Raw genomic sequence first — 18,336 nt, 5'->3', positions numbered from 1 at the left:
GGTGTGCGACGCCGGGGACCCTGGCAGGGGGTCTAAGGCCGGTGACAGCAGCTGGAGCCCCCCTCAGGCTGCGAGGGTCCAGACACTCGGCCCCCAGGCCCAGCTGCGTTCCCGGGTGGTGGCCTCTGACGACCAGCCTCGGAAGTCAGGAAGCGTCCCTTCTGCACCCTGTGCTGAGGAAGCGGCCACAGTGCCTAGAGTCCAGGGGCCGGGGAAGGTGGGCACAGAGGGGCCTGGGGCAGGCCGGGCGTCCCTGGCACCCAGGCCGTGGACAGAGGGAAGAGGCAGGGGCCCCGCTGACGGGGAAAGCCGTGCGCACCGAGCCAGGCCCGGGCTCCCCGCCTCCGCCCCCGCACGGCTGCCCTGTCCACACGGAGGCCCCGGAATCGCCCCTTGCCCCTCGCCCCCCGCCCACGGCGGGGCTGTGTGCGTACGACAGCTGGCCCAGCTCACCATGACAAGCACAGCCGCGCCTGCCGGAGGGAGCCAGGCCCGTCCACACTCGCGGCGGCAGACCACAGGTGTGGCCTCCGGCACACGTGGGCAGGACTCTGCCTGGAGCCCAAAGCTGAAGCCTCTGCGCTCGAGGGCCCGCTGTCACTCTGAGCCCTGCTCCCAGGGGGCCCCGCTGTCACCCATGACCCCCCGGGGCCCCGCCGTCGCCCGTGACCCCTGGGCCCCGCCCTCACACGCCTGTGCCACCCCCCGCCCCGGCTGGGCACGGGCGGCTGCCGAGGGCACGTGCCCTGCACTTACTTGACGAACTTGTCCACGTGCGCCATGGAGGCTTCATAGTTCTTCCCCCCGAACTCCTGGCAGTGCAGGGCCATGAAGTGCGGCCTGTGCGTGTGGACGACCTGCGGGGAAGCACAGGCCCGCGTCAGCAGCGGTTCTGGGGGGCTGCAGGGCGCCGGCCCGAGGCGCGGCTGGAGGGACACGAGGCCCCACGTCCACGCAGGTCCCGACCACCGCCCGGTCAGGGCACGCACCCACGTCGCGGCCCCGCAGTGACCGCGGTGGCGGGCCGGGGCGCCCCGCACGACGGGTGGCCCCTCGGGGAGGCGCCCTCAAGGGCTCGCTCGACAGCTGGGTGGCCCGCAGGCCAGTCGAGCACGTGTTGACCAGCACGTGCTCATGGGGACAAGGCTGGCCCCGCCTCCGAGAGCTGAGGGGGACCATGCGCCACCTCTGGAGCCCCCTGCTGGGTGCCAAGGCAGCTGTGACGTGACCCCACCGAGGGACTGTGCCCAGTCCTGGGCTGCAGAGGCAGGAAGGGCCGCCTGTGATGGGGGAGGAGTCATGGGGACCAGAAGGCGGGCAGCCCTGGGGCCCGAGGTCCGGAGGGCGCTCGCATCCAGGTCCCCGGCCACCTGTCCTTGAGCACACAAGCCCGCTCCAGCCACGGGGCAACTCCTGGGCCCTATCCGCCCCCAGCCCCCAAGTCCCGGGCACCTCCTGACTCGGGGCAGCACTGGCTCGCTCTGAAACGTACCAAAACCCCCATAATTGCCTTCTCCTGCCAAGCCCACCGCCCCCGAGGCAGGCCCCACACCAGCGACCCACACGCAACACGTCGGTCCCCGGGACCTGCCCGGTGTCGTCTCCCGCTGGCGCCAGAGCCCAGCCGTCGGGGCCCCTGACCAGTGTGGGCTGCGCTCGGCTGGCCTGGGGGAGACAGGCTGCCTGGGGCCGGGGGCGTGCGGGCCCCGATGGGAAGTGCCCGTGCCCAGCACTCGGACCCACGGAGCCGTCCCTGTGAGACGGAGCGCCAGGTGGCATGTCGGCAGGACGGGTGACCCGCAGTGTGGCCAGGAAGCGGCCCGTCGCCTTGGAAACCTCGGTGCAGCAGACGGATTCGTGGGGACACGTGTGCTCAGAGCGGGCCGAGGGGGACAGGCCAGCTACGCCCACCCCAGCTCAGAAGTCAGCTCCACGCTGAGACCTCCCTGGTGACGGCCACCGCGCACGGCGGGAGGACAGCATCCCGGGTCGTGCCAGGAAGCGAGGGCCAGCGGGAGGCTCGCTGGCGCCAGGGGCCCTGCGAGGACGGGGTCCCGCCCGCCCGCGAGTGCCCGGGAGCAGAGGGGGCAGACGCGGCTCACCAAGCTGGCAGGGTCAGGGCCCTTCCCCATCTCATGTTTAGAGAAACGGGGCACCTGTGAGCTCCCCCTGTGCCAGCGACAAGCTCCTAAGAGTGGGCCGAGCACGAGCCGGCCAGACGCAGCCTCCGGCTGAGGGGAGGGCGGGGGGCAGGCGGCGGCCCTGGCCGGCCGGGATTCACGGTAAGTCCCCCCTTCCGACCTTCGCTGCACTCGCCCTGCACCGCCCTGCCCTGGCCCGTGGAGGCGTCTCACTCCTGAAAGCCGGGCCCTCTGTGCGGCTCTGGGCACAGTCGTTCGATGATCGACCCTGCAGCAGCATCGCAGGGACGAGAAGACCCGGGTGTGGGAGCCGGGGCCAGTGCCTGCCGGTGCAGGTACACCTCATCCGGAGGCCTCGTGGCCAGGCGCCTGCCTGAGTGGCCCGGGGCCCCTGGCCGCAGTCCCGAGCTGTCGCTGTGCAGGCGGAGGACACGGCCGCCTCGCCAGGGTGCCCCCTCCACACGGACCGGGGGTCCGTGTGCACCCATGCCGCCCCAACGCCGCCCCGGCCGGCTCTGCTCTGCCTTGTCGCTGCCACCAGAGGACGGGCCTAGGGCAGCTGCGCGTGGGCAGAGCGGCTGCTGAGGCCTGAGGCCTCCCCAGGGCCCGGCGAGCGGCGGGCGGGCGGGCGGGCGCCCTGGGCGGCAGCGTCCCCGCGGGCTGAGCTCCGCACAGGGCGGCTCGGGTGAGTCAGGCCCCGCGCGCAGCCCAGAGACCTGCCGTGTCCCTCACAGCCTCGCTCGCCCGCGCCTCCCGCCGCCGGCCCCTGCCCCCCTCGGCCTTCGGCAGAGCAGGCCACTTGCCCCTCGCCCCTAGCCGACTCTTCTCCCAGGACGGCCTGATGCCCCGCCCACACCTGCCCAAACGCAGACGACCCTGGGGCTCTGCCCCCCCCCCGCCTCCAGGAGGAGGAAGGGCACCCCAGCGCCCTCTGCCACCTTCTCATCGGGGAGCGACTCGGGAGACAGGCTGCCGGGTGTGGCACCCTCAGGTCCTCCTCCCTGCCCAAGCTCGGCAGGGTGTGGCGGGGCGTTCCGGGCGCCCACGCCCCGAGGCCCTGAGTGGACTCTGGTTTGCCACCGCACTAGAGCGTCCAGCCATGGGCACTGTGCCTGCCGTTCGCCCCCAGGGCCAGCGACCCGACAGGTCCTCGGGCCTGCAGTCACGCCAGCAGCTCATGCCCTCCGCCCTGGCCCCGGGCGGTCACGAGCCAGTCCCGGGTGGCTGTGGCTGCCAGCGTTGGCGCTGCACACTGCGACAGGGCAGACGGGGGCTGTCGGGGGCCTGAGGTAGATCCTGAGGTGCAGCCAGAAGCCTCAGGCCCCGGAAGTGCCAGCGAAGGCCCTTCCACCTCTTCCGTGGGCAGAACCTGCAGGGCGGGGGCGAGCGCGGCTCCAGGCCAGCAGAGACCAGGAAGAGGGGGACACCGTGGGGGCGCCTGGGGTGACGGGGAGACGGCGGGAGGGGTAACGGCGACTCACAGGGCAGAGGGGGGCCGTGCAGCTGCCCGCCACTGGCAGGACAGAGACAGCTGGGTGGCCTCGAGCCCCTCACACACCTGGACTTCGCTGGGTGGACAGAAGAGGGTGCTGTTCCCCCAGGAATCCCGTAAACGCCCGGACACCCTGCCAATGAACAAAGAAAGGTCACCCAGTCCCCACGGGGTGGCTGCAAAAAGTAAGAAAATGTGCACATTCAACAGAGAACCGAGTCCCCACTTCAGAAAAAGGGTCACGGAGCAGAACAGAATGACAACACTCTGCTGCAAACAGAAGGAGACATCCCGACCCGCACTCGAGAATGTGAAGAACCAAAGTCAGAAACGCAAAACTAAAATAGGGATGGTGAGAGGAAGAGGGAGAGGAAGAGGAGGGGAGGGGGGAGGGAGGGGAGGAGGGGGAGGGGGGGGAGGGGGGAGGGAGGGGAGGAGGGGGAGGGGGGGGAGGGCCGGCGAGGCCGCGGCAGCGAGGGGCAAAGACCCCAGCACACGGCACTGTGCCGTGACCAGCACCGCAGGACATGTGTGCGCGCGCACACGCGTGCCTCACACCTGCACACGTACACAAGTGCACTCACACCTACGTGCACACACACACACAGTCAAGGCACGGAGCGGCAGTCAGCACCTCTGACCTGTCAGCCCTGACGACTGGCGAGCGCGCCCCGTTCCCGAGGGCTGTCCCCGAGGCCGGACGTGCTGGGCCGGGACACGAGCCCGCTGGACTCTGAGGGGCGGAAGCCACGCGGAGCCAGAGCCCAGCGGGCGAGGCCCAGACAAGGGAGCGCCCGCGCCGACTCCACGCTCCGAGACTCCAGACGGCGCGAAGCGCGGCCCTGCGGGGCGGTGGGCGAGCCCGGGGCTGCGGGGGGCCGGGCGCCTCCACTGGTGAGGGCCATGGGGACTGCCCCGCGGGCGGCTGGCCGGCCTCCCAGGGGCAGACGCGCCGCGAAGTGCGTCGAACAGCACACTTCACGCACACCACGTCTGCGTCAGGCCAGCTACGCCTCCGACGGGGCGGGGGGGGGGGGACGTGCCCCTCCTCCGCGCTCTGACCTCCCCCACCCCGAAACGGCCGGGCCGGGAGCCACGTGCGTCTCTCCCTGTCGGGAGCTCAGCCTGCAGGGCGCATGTTCCCAGCTCCAGGGACGGCGAGTCCACCCTGCGCTCGGCCACCTGCGACCACACCGCTCCGGGACAGACCGAGACATACCCGGCGTCGTTCCGACGGAGGCTCGGCCCCGGCGGGACTGCCGCGAAGACGGTGTGTTAGCCACACGCTGCGGGATTCCCGCGAGCAGAGCCCGTGTCTCCCCCGCAGGCGGACGAGGCCGTGGGGCGCTTCACGGGCCAACGCAGACCTCGCTGGCGGAGCCGCAAGTCACGGCGGGGGAGGTCGGGCACCGCCCCCCGTGTGGCGGAGGGCGGGGGCGGGCTGGCTCCCGGGCTGCCGGCTCTGGAACACGCCGTCCGCTGGGCTCTCTCGCCAAACCTCCCCGTTACAGGGGGCGCTGGCGAGATGCCCTCGCCTGACGAAGGCTCCTGTGCTAGTTTCTGACGTACCAGGACTCGCTGCCCTGGGGACAGGTGTGTCTTCCGTGGTCACTGAGACGCCACCTCCTCGGCCTGGTGTGCAGACGTGTGCTGGCGAGGACCCCACAGCCGGCGTCCGGGGCGAAATCCACTCTGTTGTGTAAATGCCCCACGAGGCCACGTCGAGCTCCTGACGTGACCCGCTGAGCACGGAGCTGGGGGCTGGGTGACGTGCCGCTGCGTCCCCTCCCGAGACACAGCGGACACCAGAGACCAGGGTCGCGACAGCGACATGCACTGAAGTAATGAGGAGGAGATGAGGGTTTTAACATAATTCACCCAATTGCACGTGCATAGAATTAGATTTTAGTAACTGCTGCATTTAACTCCGGGCTCCCAGTTCCTGACACAGGTCAGCTCCCACAAGCCAGTGCGGTCGCCCTGGAGGGCTTTTCCAGGGAGGACACGGCTTATATTCCTGCTCCGTCACTTCCTGGGGGCCCGTGCCCGGTACCCAGGGCTGAGCATCCACTTCCTGGGGGGCCATGCCTAGTACCCAGGGAGGAGCGTCCACTTCCTGGCTGAGACCATGACTGGTACCCAGGGCTGACTGTCCGCTTCCTGGCTGGGCCCATGCCCGGTACCCAGGGCCGAGCGTCCACGTCTTGATAAGTCTGCCGTGGACAGTCGCCGAGCACAGAGGTGGCCCCGGACTGGCAGAGTCCACGCCAGCGTGCAGGCTGGAGAGGTGGGTGGTGCTGGTCGCCGGGCCTGGCTCTCATCCCCACACGAGAGCTGCACGCAAACAGCGGCCGGCCTTGGAGGCCTGGGTGGCTCTGGACAGAGACTCTGCAGGGCCGCGGGCACGGGCATCTTGCAGCGGGCAGGACAAGCCCCTCCCCGGGGTGCTCCACGGGCTCTGCCCCCCGTAAAGCGGGAACTGAACAGAGGCCCCAGGCAGAGGACTCCTGGTGTCCTGCCCGACGGTGACACCCGCCGGCCTTCACCTGAGACCACCAGCAAGTCACTGCCCCAAGCTGCACCTGTGCTTGACCAAAATTCTACAGAAAAAGGAGCTTCTCCTAACTTTAGGGAAAAAAACAGCCAACTGATAAAAATACGTGGGTTCTTTCCTAGGAAGGAGAGCTAAAAGAAAATATTTTGGAAAAACGAATTACAAATTTTGGCAAGAAAGAGCACAAAATTTATTTTTTTAAGTACACAGCAACCAGCCAAACGCAAGGCAGCTCCCCTGCCTGACGCTGCGCAGGTGGCCGGGGCGGGCAGCTCTGGGCCCCGCGCCCGCCAGCAGCCCCACCCGCGAGCTGCGTTAAAGATAGAACCGGCCGGCCTTGTTAGGCTTTCTCCCAAGAGGAGTCTCTGAGTGACCGAAAAAGGAATTGCGCCCTACCAACAGCCGGTGGGAGCCCAGGACGAGGAGCGGGAAGGGACAGAGAGTTTCTGGAGCGAAAAGGACTGTGGCCACTTACCAATGGCTCCGACGCACCCCGCTCCGAAGACCCCTGCCCGCCCGGCCCCCGGGCCCGCCGTGCGGGCGGCAGACACGGCTCCCCGCGCTCGCGAGCCGCGGCCCCGGTCCCCACCGCGCACCCGCGTCTGTCCCGCGGCGTCTTCGCGTCGCCTGCTTCTCCCCGCGGCCTGCGTGCTTTTCAGCGCACGGACGGGAACGCGTTTCCCTCGTGACGCCCCGGGAGGTCAGGGCGGTCGCAGACGCCGTCTCCTGCGCCCGCCGTTCACACCGACCTCGGAGGCCGCGGACCCCGTGGGCGCACGCGCGCCAGCCGCCCGGTCCGCACAGCGTCGGGGCCCCTCCCTGCAGGCGGGGTGCCTGCCGCGGGCCCTGCCGCCCGCCAGACCGAGGCCCCCGCCTTGGCTGCAGGCTGCGCAGTGCCCCTGGGCCGCAGGTCCCTCGCGCTCCGGGCCTGGGGGGCGTGCTCAGCGGGAGCGGCTCAGCGGTGTGTCAGGCCCTCTCTCCGCACCTGTGGAGGTGACGGTGGCTTTTCTTCTTCCATCCGCGGACCCGTGAACTCCGCTTGTTGGTTTCTGAGTGCTGGGCCCAGCTCGCTCTCCTTGCAGACGCCGTGTGAACGCCGACGCACCGCCGTCCGCGTGTGTGTGCGTGTGCGCCGCGTCCATGCACACGCCCGTCTGGGGGTCACAGCTCTCTGAAGTTCTGCGTCTGCGTCACGGAGGCTCTGGCGCCGCGTGTGGTCGCGGAACGTGTCTGCCTCTGGCGTCGGGCTGGGGCCTGCGTCGCGGGACGCGTGGGCAAGGGCTGCTCGTGCTTCCGGCTTCTCGAAAAGCCTCCGCACAACTGTCACCGCTTCTGGCTTCAGCGTCTGACAGCACCCGCCGGTGAAACCGCCCGGTCCCGGGGCGCGCTCTGTGGGGCGTGCGGGGCGGAAGGCCGCCGAGCCTGTTCACTGCTTCCTGGCTGAGCCGAGACACTTTATCTTTCCGAAAGTACGTTCCTTTCGTATGAGTTTTCAAATTTACTGACATGAAGCTGTTCATATTTCCCACATTATCGTCTGAATGCTGCAAGATTTTTAGTGGTGTCCCACGTGAAATTTCTGAAACTGGTCATTTTCGTCTCGTACCTTTAAAAATCAGATCTAGCGGAGCAAATTATACCTGAAGTTATCAGAAGAAAGGAAGACACCGGAGCAGCATTCGGCGAAAGAGGAGAAACGCGCCGACGCGGGCAGCAGCAGGCCCCGCGCGGCCACACACCTGGCGCCGGCGCCCGCCCCGCCTGCCTCTCGGCCGCCTGGTGATCTTTGACTGGATGTAAACAACAGAACTGTGAACTTCCCCTGCAGGACACTCACCTGGAAACCCTCTCCGGGCGGCACGCCGGGCGCCCAGCAGGCTGACCCCTCGGCCCTCACTCGGCTGCACTGCCCTGGGCGGCCTGGGCTTGAAACCGCAGGTCACTGAGTCCTGGGCTCTCACTCCTTTGGGGCAGGAGGCTAGGTCTGGGGCCTGTCCTTCCGTGAGAGCTGGGGCAGATTTGTTTGTCACAGGATCGGGGTGTCGGTCAGCTCCCCACTAGGCCGTCTCTGCCTGCGCGCGCCTCTGAGCTGCTCGCAGCCCCGTGGAGCCCCCGCACTGGCAACGCAGGTGGCTCCTGATGGCGGCCTCCGTGGAGCGCGGCCACCTGGGGGCCGGTCTGGGCCTGTGCAGCAGATTCGGCCCTCGGCCCTCCCACTGACCAGTGATAAAGACCCTCGACACCTGCTCGTTTACAGTCGTGGGAGCCAAAATTATATGTCCCAAATCTGTCTGCAGCATTACTCTAAACTCGAACGGCCTACGGTCCGTTGATAGAAAGATGACTTTAATGTAAACAACGACTTAGCCATACAATGAAATATTGCGAAGCCATTAAAATGGATGATGTATGTTAATTTACAAAGAAAGACTTCCCAGTTTACCCCCAAAGGAGCAGGCTATAGAAACACACTGTCTGTGGCCTGCGGAGGGAGGATGCCAAACCCCAGCGTCACCGCCAGCGACATCAGGGCGTGGACGTGGGCCCAGAGGCGGGTGGGGCGGGTTATTTATACTTCCCTGCTCTGTGCAATTTCCTGACTGATATACAACGAGGAACTGCTCAGCTCATGTGACAGGCCACATGCCCAGGTGCCCGGGGGGCCTGCGCCCAGAGCCCCGAGCCAGTTCACCACCTCTGCCGATGGAGGGCGCGGCCAGAGGGACCGAGCTGGGACCCGGCCCAGCACCAGGGCCCTGTGTAGCCCAGCTCCCCGCGGCCGCCCCCAGGGGTGTTTCCTCCCATGCTGGAGCACCCCGGCTGTCCCTCCAAAGTGCAATGGGGGCTCCCGAGGGGGTGTCTGCCCCCCAGCACCACCCCTTCCAGCCGTGCCCCCTTCCCCTTCCCTGCAGGCACGACCCCTCCAGGGGCCCCCCCTCACGACCTCGTCTAACCCTGGTGACCTCCCGAAGGCCCCACTGGGGGTGAGGCTGCGACGTGGGAGTCTGGGGGACCCGCGCGTCCTGTCCGCGGCAGAGGGGAGCCTGCACTTCCAGTGGGAGAGGTGGATGAATCAACAAGCAAACGACACAGGCCACAAGCTCAGACCGTGGTGGCTCCGCAGAGCACAGAGCCGTGGGTGGTTCCCACTCCCCACGACGCCCTCACATGCTGACAGCCTCCTGAACGCTCCCTCGGGGCCGCACCGCCAGGACCCCCGGCCGCCGGCCCCGAGCCCTGATAGTCGCTACACATGCACCGTCCAAAGCCACCACGGACGGGCGGACAGACGAGCGAGTAGGGCCTGGTCCCGACACGGCGCTGTCCTCGCCCGGACAGCGGAGCCGGGCGCCGGAGCCAGGCTGGAGGGCGGCCCTGGGGTGGGCGCCTGGCAGGAAGGGGAGCTGCCCTGCCCCAGGCTGACCCGCTTCAGCCGGGCAGCGGGCTTCTGCGTGGGCAGGCGGCATGCGGGGGTCGGGCCCGCAGCCATCCGGAGCGCCGCGTGCGCACACACGCCCAGGAACCCCGCTCCGGCGGCTCCCAGCTGCGGCTCCCAGAGCTTTCCCGGGACCCCGACCTCCTGCGCTTGACTGCTGCCTGGGGCCCCGCCGTCCGTCCCCGCCCAGAAGCACGCACGGGCCTGGCCCACGATGCATGACAGACAGGCGAGCGAGGACCACCACCCCCAAACGGCCCGGGAGACAGACCTTGCTGGGTGGCGAGGCCCACTGGGGCCCTCTGGGGCCCTGCTGTCACCTCAGCAGGACGGGACCCGCCAGCGCCCTGCTGTCGGGCCTGCCCCTCAGTGCCCACGTCTCCGGGTCGCGGCAGGAGCTGCGGCGCGGTCTCGCTGTGTGCGCTCAGACGGCCCTCAGGGCTGTGCTCACCCTCAACCCTGGCAGCCCGGTCGCCCCGCTGCCCTGGCCGACCACCAGGTCTCAGCCCGCGCGTCCCCTGCTCAGTGAGCTCCCGAACGCCAGGTGGGGCCCAGCACGCTCCACGCCGGACGCTCGCGGCCGAGGACCCAGGAACCGCCTGCCGCGCTCGTCCTCGCGGCCACGCGCTGTGCCGGCTGGTGCCCGTCGCCCGCCTCGGCACTGCTGCGCCCGACTCCACCCCGAGCCCGCGGGGCCTCGCCCCTGGTAATGCTGATGCCGCCGCCCGGTCCCCTGAACCTGGCCGGGGGTGGGGGCAGCTGCAGGGGCCTCGGGGGAGGACGCGGCTGAGTGGCTGGAGCATGACGCCGTCCAGTCAGTCCTGGACCGTGCGATGCCTCCGGCGGCACGGGAAAGGCCGAGCCCGCGAACCAGCCTCTTCCTGCGGGAGCGGCTGGCGCGAGCTGTGGGCCCGAGCGCTGCTCACCTGATAGAACTCCCGAAGCCAGTTCTTCTGTAGATTTTCTGGCTGTAAATTAAAGAGAAAAAAGAGAACAGTCAGACCGCTGACGTGGCCCCGGACGGCGACGAGCAGAAGCTGCTGCGATGGGGACCCACTTGCCGGCCACACTGTGGGGACCAGGGTCCATGCTGGGGCGGCCGCACGGCCCCGTGAAGACGCCGCGGGCCACGGAGCTGCGCCCTCCCTTCCACGCCGGCCTCGCTGACCTCACGACCCCAAGGCGGGGACACCGGGAGCCCGGCGACGGTGCCCAGACGCCAGCGGCTCAGCATGTCTGGGGCACGTGCCACACGCGTCGCTGTGCGGTGATCGGCTTCACCAAGACATGGAAACCACGGAGCCTAACGCCCAAGGATGAGAAGAGGGAGTCCCACGGCCTCTCCTGGACCGAGACAGGAAACGTCAGGTGTGCGGTTGGGCCCAGCGTCACTGCACGTGCCACGCCACACGCACACGCCCGGGGACACGCGCCACCACGCCACACGCACACGCCCGGGGACACGCGCCACCACGCCACACGCACACGCCAGGGGACACACCCCACCACGCCACATGCACACGCCCGGGGACACGCGCCACCACGCCACACGCACACGCCAGGGGACATGCCCCACCACGCCACACGCACACGCCAGGGGACACGCCCCACCACGCCACACGCACACACCAGGGGACAGGGCCCACCACGCCACACGCACACACCAGGCGACACGCCCCACCACGCCACACGCACACGCCCGGGGACACGTCCCACCATGCCACACGCACACACCAGGGGACAGGGCCCTGGCAGCGGGAACACGAGCTCCTGGCTACACTGCCGCTGAGGACCTGAGCTCAAAGCTCTGCATGTAGAAAGGCTCCTGCATGGCGCACACCCTCCCGAGGAGGCGTGGAAAACATCACTTTCTGAAAATCACGACTGAATTTATAGCCTGATATCCTGATACCTGCCTCAAATCTTGTATGGCGGAATGTACAGCATGGAACACACACTAATGTCCTCCGTGAGGTGAATCGGGGCTGCTAGAAGCGCTTCATCCCTGGGGGAAGGGGCGGGTGCCCTCCAGCCACGCCCAGCGAGCCAGCCCGAACACGCCTGCACACGCCCCCCGCCACGCCGCGAGGACGAGGGGGCGGCAGCCGCACCAGGACGCTGCCACGCAGGCCAGACCCGGAAAGACTCGGGCACTGCAGTGCGCGTGCGTGCGCACACGCACACTGCACAAATGTACACGCACACACACCACACATGCACACGCTGCACACGCACACACACACGCCACACACGCACACAATGCACACGCTGTGCACACGCGCACACACATGTGCACATGCACACGCCGCACACAATACACACAAACGATGTGCACATGCACATGTGCACGTGCACACACACACGTCGCATACACTGCACATGCAGGACACACCTTTGCCAAGACCAAACGCAAACTCATTTCGTTGGGCACGCACATCCCAGAAGTTCAGGAACTCAGACCGGCCCTTTGACGGGGGCCCTGGCCCGGCTCACGTGGCTGGCTGCAGGCCCACGGGCGACTGGGGTCTCGTGGTTGGCGGGACACGGCGGCTCCACCCAAGGTGCAGGTCTGGGCCAGGCCCGCAGGCCACGTGGGCACCAGCCTCCTCGGAGCTACGGCCGTGTTTGGTTATGGCAGAGTTATCTTTAAAGCCACTACAGTTAGAATAAAGGATAAACACACAAACCAGATCTCGGAGAAATACTCTCAGCCCGAAGAGCGGGCCGCACTGGCTTTGCACATGCGGGGCCACCAGCGTCACAGAGGCACCTCCCTGACCTTTGTCTTAAACACCCCCCCAATTTGCTCTCATGGTCTTGCAGAGTAACACAGAGACGATCCAGATGTGGACGTGCCTGGGAAAATGTTAAAAATACTCCTTCAAAATGTGCAGTTCTATTTCTGGATGTCGATGCTAAAAAAATGTGATTCTAAACAGCAAAACGGCTCTGTACACAGAGAAGTTTGTCGCAGCAGCATGCACGAGGGACTCACAATCAGCACGCTCCAGAGAGGACCGCCGGTCAGCGACGACGGAGCCCCTGCCGGGCCGCTGCGGCGAGCGGGCGGGCGGCCACAAAACGTGTTCTGGGCCACGGCGAACCGCGCTTACGAATGGAAAACGCTCGGCGTCACGCTGGGTCTGCTCTACCCGAGACCCGCGCCGCAGGCGTGCAGACGCGGAAGCAGTCTGCACCCCGAGATGCGCAGGACACGGGGGGCGCCAGCCCCGCCGGCACGGGCACCCGCGGCGGGGGCCGTGTGGACACGGCCCGCCTAGCGCCCTGCGTCCTCGCCCGCGAGCCACCGCTCTGCCCGGCGTGGGCCCCCCGAGGCGGATGGCAGCGCGCAGCAGGCCACGCCGGCCTCCGGAGCCATCGACGGCCTTGAACCGTCCCCCAGCGTCGTCAGCAGGGTCAGGAAGAAGATGCGGAGAGCGCCAAAACCTCAGCGGCGGGGTTCGAGGCAACGGCTACATCCCTGTCTTCTATTTTCTTTACTTCAACATGATTATCGTGGGTTACTTCGTATTTTGAACTCTTAACTTTAACTCTCACTTTAAGCTTGAGAAAAGAAATACAGCAGAAGCTCTCAGAACACTCCGGCAACGTGTTACACAAGCACGAGTCGCCATGCCACGATGAAAGGCAGCGACGAGCAGGGAGCACTGTCCGCGGCCCTAGGGGAGCTGCCGGCCTCATCCGCCTGCTGCGTAACAGGCTGTTGTGAATGAGCCAGGAAAAGACCAACCATTCACACACCCCACCCCCAAACGCGCGCGCGCGCCCGCCCGGAAGCCGCCTGCGGCTGGTGGCCTCTGCATGGGCGGCTCAGGCGACACGACGCCTCCCCAGGCTCGGGACGCTGCAGCCTCCAGACCAGCGCCGGCCAGCACGACTTGCCGACAACAGAAACTTTCTCTGTTTGCACCAGCAAAACCTGCACTTGACACATGCCCAGTGTGCCGAAACACTTGAATTTTCTGTTTTACTTAGTTTTAATTACAAGCGGTCGCCGCATCACTAGACAGCACAGCTCTGGGTCACAGAAGAAAGGGAAACTCCAAAGTCCCAGTTGTGAAACACACGTAACATCTATTTACAAACACGATAAACACGGCACACACAGGAGGGCGGGGCTCGAGCCAGCAAGCGCCCGTGTGCAGGAGCACAGCAGCACCCTAACACGCTCACGGCGCAGCCGACGGCCCGGCCCCCCGAGGCCCGGACGCTTCGAACGCAGGCGAGCCAGTACGCAACTGACCATGCCGAGCGGATCAAGCGGTCAGCCCCACGGTGGCCCAGCCTTCCAGAGACAGCTCCCACGCAAGGAGCTCACGAGTCCTCACTCCCGTCCTCCAAGGGCCCTTCTTGGACCCACCGGGGAGCTGAAGTGGGGAGAACGAGCTGGCAAACCAGCACTGGAACCTGGAGAAAGGAGCGAACAGACCCCCAGCCAGGCCCCGCCCACCCCAGGGGGGCTGTGGACCACGGCCCGGCGGCAGCAAGGTGCACCTGGTCATCCGATGACCTGCGCTAAGCCAGGAGCAGAGCCGGAGAGTCCGAAACTCCTCGGGCCACGGTTCTCAGACGGGCCCCGCGCCCTGGTAGGTTTCGCCCACGTGAAGACGGGAGAAAGATCCCCGCTGGCTGTGGCGGGGCAAGGGCCGTGACGGTTGTGACATTCGTCCACAACGAAAGCCTCCTACGCAGGGGAGGAGACTCCGGAGCCTCAGCCCCCCTGTGAGAAGGGTGTCCCCCCAGCAGCCATCTCATCTCACCTAAGGGATGGGGCAGGGCGCTCAAGCCCAGGGACACAGGCCCACCAACAGACCGAGAGTACAGGCCACTCCCTTTCCGCGCCTCGGCACCACACCCACGAGCCTCGAGTGTGTGACAGCAGGTTCCAGCCACAGGAGGAGCCAGACGCAGGCTTTCTCGAAGAGTCCTCGGGGAACCCAGGGACGAAAGTGACCACACCAGAGGAACGCTGACAGCTCCGACAGCAGGGCCCCGCGGACGGACGCACGGCCACAGCACACGGGACTCACGGCCCCGCGGACAGACGCACGGCCACAGCACATGGGACTCACGGCCACAGCACACGGGACGCACGGCCCCGCGGACGGACGCACGGCCCCGCGGACGGACGCACGGCCCCGCAGACGGACGCACGGCCCCGCGGACAGGACGCACAGCCCGCCCTTGCCAGGTCAATTAAACCGCACAGGGGCCTGGCTCCCTCAGGCCCTATTATCTCATACGGGCCCAGCTTTAAACAGGCTAAGCGGAGGGACGCGAACTCTACAAAGAGATCAAAGGGAGACGCTGGAAATAACAAAAAGCAAACGGCGCGATGGAAACGAGGCTGCCGGGTCCGGGCTCGGCACGTGGCGCCTTCGGGCCTGACACGCAAAGAGGAGGAACCGAGAACGCCAGAACACGCGAGAACCGCGAGGCGACTCGGCGCGACGCCACCCGCGTGTAACGGGGGGGGGGGGTCTGAAGCCCTGAGAGCTGCGAAGCTCCGCACTCGACGACAAATGCCGCGTGGTGCACGGAGCGGCGTGGACACCGGGGACCCGGGCGCGGGCAGGCGGCAGACGGGCCGCTGACCGCGGCGCGGCGGCGAGCGCCTCAGGCACGTGGACCGAGGACCCGCCACGGCAGCTCGACGGGGGGCGCCGCGGCGAAACGTTTCCGGTGGCAGGAGAAGCAAAAGGAAAACTCATCGGCTGAGAATTACGTACCCAGCAAAACTGTCCTTCCAAAGTGAAGGAAAAACACTTCCTCAGACAAAGCCGAAGGAGTCGCGGCCAGCAGACCCACCCTAGAAGTCATCTTTAACGAGTTCTGGGAGAGGATACAGGTCCGGTAAGAGCCGGTGCGGGCCCCCCGGGGTGGGGGCAGGGCGCCCCGCACTCGCCTGGGCGCGTCGCCCGCAAGGTCTGAGCCAGCGTGGACAGGGAGAAAGCAGCAGAGACCCCGGCGGCGGGACGCCCTCCAGCCCAGTGCCCCAGACGCCTCACGAGCTCAAGGGCAGAAAAACCAGGGGGGCTGGACTGACCCGCCGAGGGCGAGGCCGCCCGGACGGGCCGTGAGCCCCGAGCACGCGCCGGAGAAAAGGAGAAACTGACGCCGCGGGCTGGGGTCACGCCCGGGGTCACGCCCAGGGTCACGCCCGGGAAGTGCAGCGGGCGCCCTGCAGCCCGGACTCCGGCCGCGTGCCGAGCGCGAGCCCTGCACGCCGCCCCAGGAGCGCCCACCCCGCAGGCCCGCGTGCACCCAGCCAGGGCCGCCTGGGCCGGACCCAGATCCACGCGCCCCCGGGGGACCCGGGAAAGGCACCCGCCCCGCCAGCCCCGGGCGCCGCCAGACCGAGCACGAGGGGACAGGGGCCAGGCTGCTGTCACCCACGGCACCTTCGCCAGTGAGGTCGGTCACACGTCACCGAATCCAAACGGGGCTACGTCAGCCACCCGGGGGCTCTGGACACCAAAGCCTCCTCTCAATTCAGACACCGAAAGTGTGGACTGGGTCCTTCTCAGAACCCGTGAGAGGCAGCGAAGGTGGGCCCCTCGGGCCCCCGACGCGCGGCCTCGGGATGCTGAGGGGTGCCACGCCGGGCACTGCGGGAGCCCACGCCGCCCAGCGTCCACGCCCGCTCGGCCTCCCTGGTGCCAGCGCTCGGGGGGTTGCGGGCCCCGGAGGCGGGTGGGCGGGTGAGCGCCCTGGCACCACGTCCTCCCCCCGCCGGCGGCGACAGCGTGCAGAACGGACAGAGACCGGCTGCCCGTGCCGCGGCGGCGCTCCCCTGCAGTCAGGGCTGGGGACCAGGCGCCCCCATTCCGGCCCTGCCCCACCTTCGGCAACCCCTTGGCCTCTGGGACCTGCAGGACGGAAGCCACCGCCCGCTCGGCCACAGGGAGCGGAGGTGTCACTGGAAGCCAAGGGCCACGGTCGGGAGGCCTCCCGGGGTCCGGGGCCCGCGGGGTGGAGGTGGCGCCGCAGGCGAGAGGCTGACCGCACCGCGGGCGCCCCCCCGCTCCGGGACACGGGCCCAGGGACGCGTGTGCACGAGCCGCTCCCCGCGTCCCCCGTCCTTCCTCCGCACTCGTGAGTGCACGCCCGTGAACCGAGCCACCGGCCCCGGGCCGCGGACACGGGGCCTCCGGCCAGCGCTGCGGTTCCGCAGGAAATCCTGCCGCTGACCCCGCGGACGAGCACTTCCTCCCCCAGGAGAGACGGCCTGTCTGTGCGGTCAAGTACACACGGCTAAAAATAGTCTTGGCCAAGGAAGCGACGCGCCCCCGAGTCCCTGCAGCGGGGAGCAGGGGCCCGGCATGCTGACGCCCCCCTGCCCCCTCGGCCAGCGCTCCTCCGGCCACGCGGGGCCTGGTGCGAGCGGGAAGGGGACGAAGCCCACGGCGGGGCGGTCCCCGAGGGCAGCTCAGACCCGCTGCCTCTCCCGCCAGACAGAGCGGGCTCGGCCTCCAGGAGCCTTCCAGAGTGTCCCGCAGAGACGGCGCCCCGCGCACCCGCACCCCCGGGACGGAGGCCCAGTGAGCTCCCAGCACAACAGATGCTCCCCGGTAGCTGCGCCCGGACACAAGTCACCACGCACCGGACCGGCCTGCGAGACGCAGAGCCAGGCCCCCTGCAAGCGACGGCCGTGAGGCGGCGTCGCCTGGGCTCGGGCGCAGCAGCCGCCGGGTGGAGGCGCAGCCGCGAGCCCGCCGGCTGGGCCGCGAGACCCCGCAGCAGGACAGGGCACGAGGCTGGAACGGGGCACAGCCGTGCCCTGATCGCGGCACGTCCCCCAGCAGGCCCTCTGGCCCCTCGGTGCTGGCTCCCCAGGACAAGGCCCCCATCGCACCGTCTCCCTCCTCGTGAGGACCTCGCGAGGCGGGAAGGCCGGCTCTCAGGGGCGGCAGCGAGGCCGACCACCCCCAGCGGGGCGGTGGGGAGAAAAGGGCCTCGCGTCGCCAATGCCAGAGTCAACGGTCGTCAGCGCGGACGCCCAGAGCGACAGGGGACCCTAGGAGCAGCGTCGGCAGCTCAGGTGAAGAGCGCGAACTCCTTCGAGCACGGACGGCCGCGCTATGGGATGGGAAGCTGCTCTCTGCACAGAGGCCGTCCGTGCGGAGAGCGGCCCACGGGGCGCCCGGCCTTGCGACAAAGCAGCGCCAGCCTGCTGAGGTCCCTTTGTCCTCAGGGGAGAGAACATTCCGGTGTGTTCTGTGAAGCCAGCACGACCCCAATCCCAAACCCTGGCGAAGATGTTCGAAGGCGCGACAGGGAGGGGAAGTCACAGGCCCACGTCTCCACCGAAGGTGCCCCAGACCCCGAAGCACGCGGGGCAGAGACCGCGACGCGGCCGGGCAGGGCTCGGCCCTGGACGCTGGTTCCGTCCAACATCCCAAAAGTGAGCGCAAGTCGCCGTGGCTACAGACCAAAGGGAAAACCGAAAGGGTCTTTTCAATAGCTGAAGAAAACGCCTTTGCCAGCATTCGACATTTTTCAAGGTTAAAAAAGAAACAGCAAAGTGAAAAACAGAAAAACACTTACTCAGTTTAATAAAAGGACATCTAAAAAAGGGAAAAAAGCACACGACCTCCAGCTGCCGCCACCCCTGCTGGAGAACGACCCAACTCTCCCTGAAGAGGAGCTGGCGGGGGCCGCGCCCACCGCCCCGAGTCCGCCCGGCGCAGGG

General features: G+C 67.8%; 1 protein-coding gene across 2 annotated transcripts in view; it reads right to left on the bottom strand.

Annotated features, from left to right (window-relative positions):
* The window catches only part of INPP5A (inositol polyphosphate-5-phosphatase A), a 100,203-nt gene that overhangs the window by 67,340 nt on the left and 14,527 nt on the right, over window positions 1-18,336 (bottom strand). For both annotated transcript variants that reach the window (XM_036222838.1, XM_016157550.2), the window contains exons 2-3: window positions 10,550-10,591; window positions 757-857 (exon numbers count right to left, since the gene is read on the bottom strand). In XM_036222838.1, the coding sequence (XP_036078731.1) occupies window positions 757-857; window positions 10,550-10,591 (143 nt within the window). The remainder of the gene's footprint in view (window positions 1-756; window positions 858-10,549; window positions 10,592-18,336) is intronic.

This window comes from Rousettus aegyptiacus, unplaced genomic scaffold (genome assembly GCF_014176215.1).
Source record: "Rousettus aegyptiacus isolate mRouAeg1 unplaced genomic scaffold, mRouAeg1.p scaffold_m13_p_6, whole genome shotgun sequence".
NCBI lineage: Eukaryota > Metazoa > Chordata > Mammalia > Chiroptera > Pteropodidae > Rousettus > Rousettus aegyptiacus.
The sequence above is the reverse complement of the archived record's forward strand: the minus strand, read 5'-3'. Positions and strand labels throughout refer to the sequence as shown.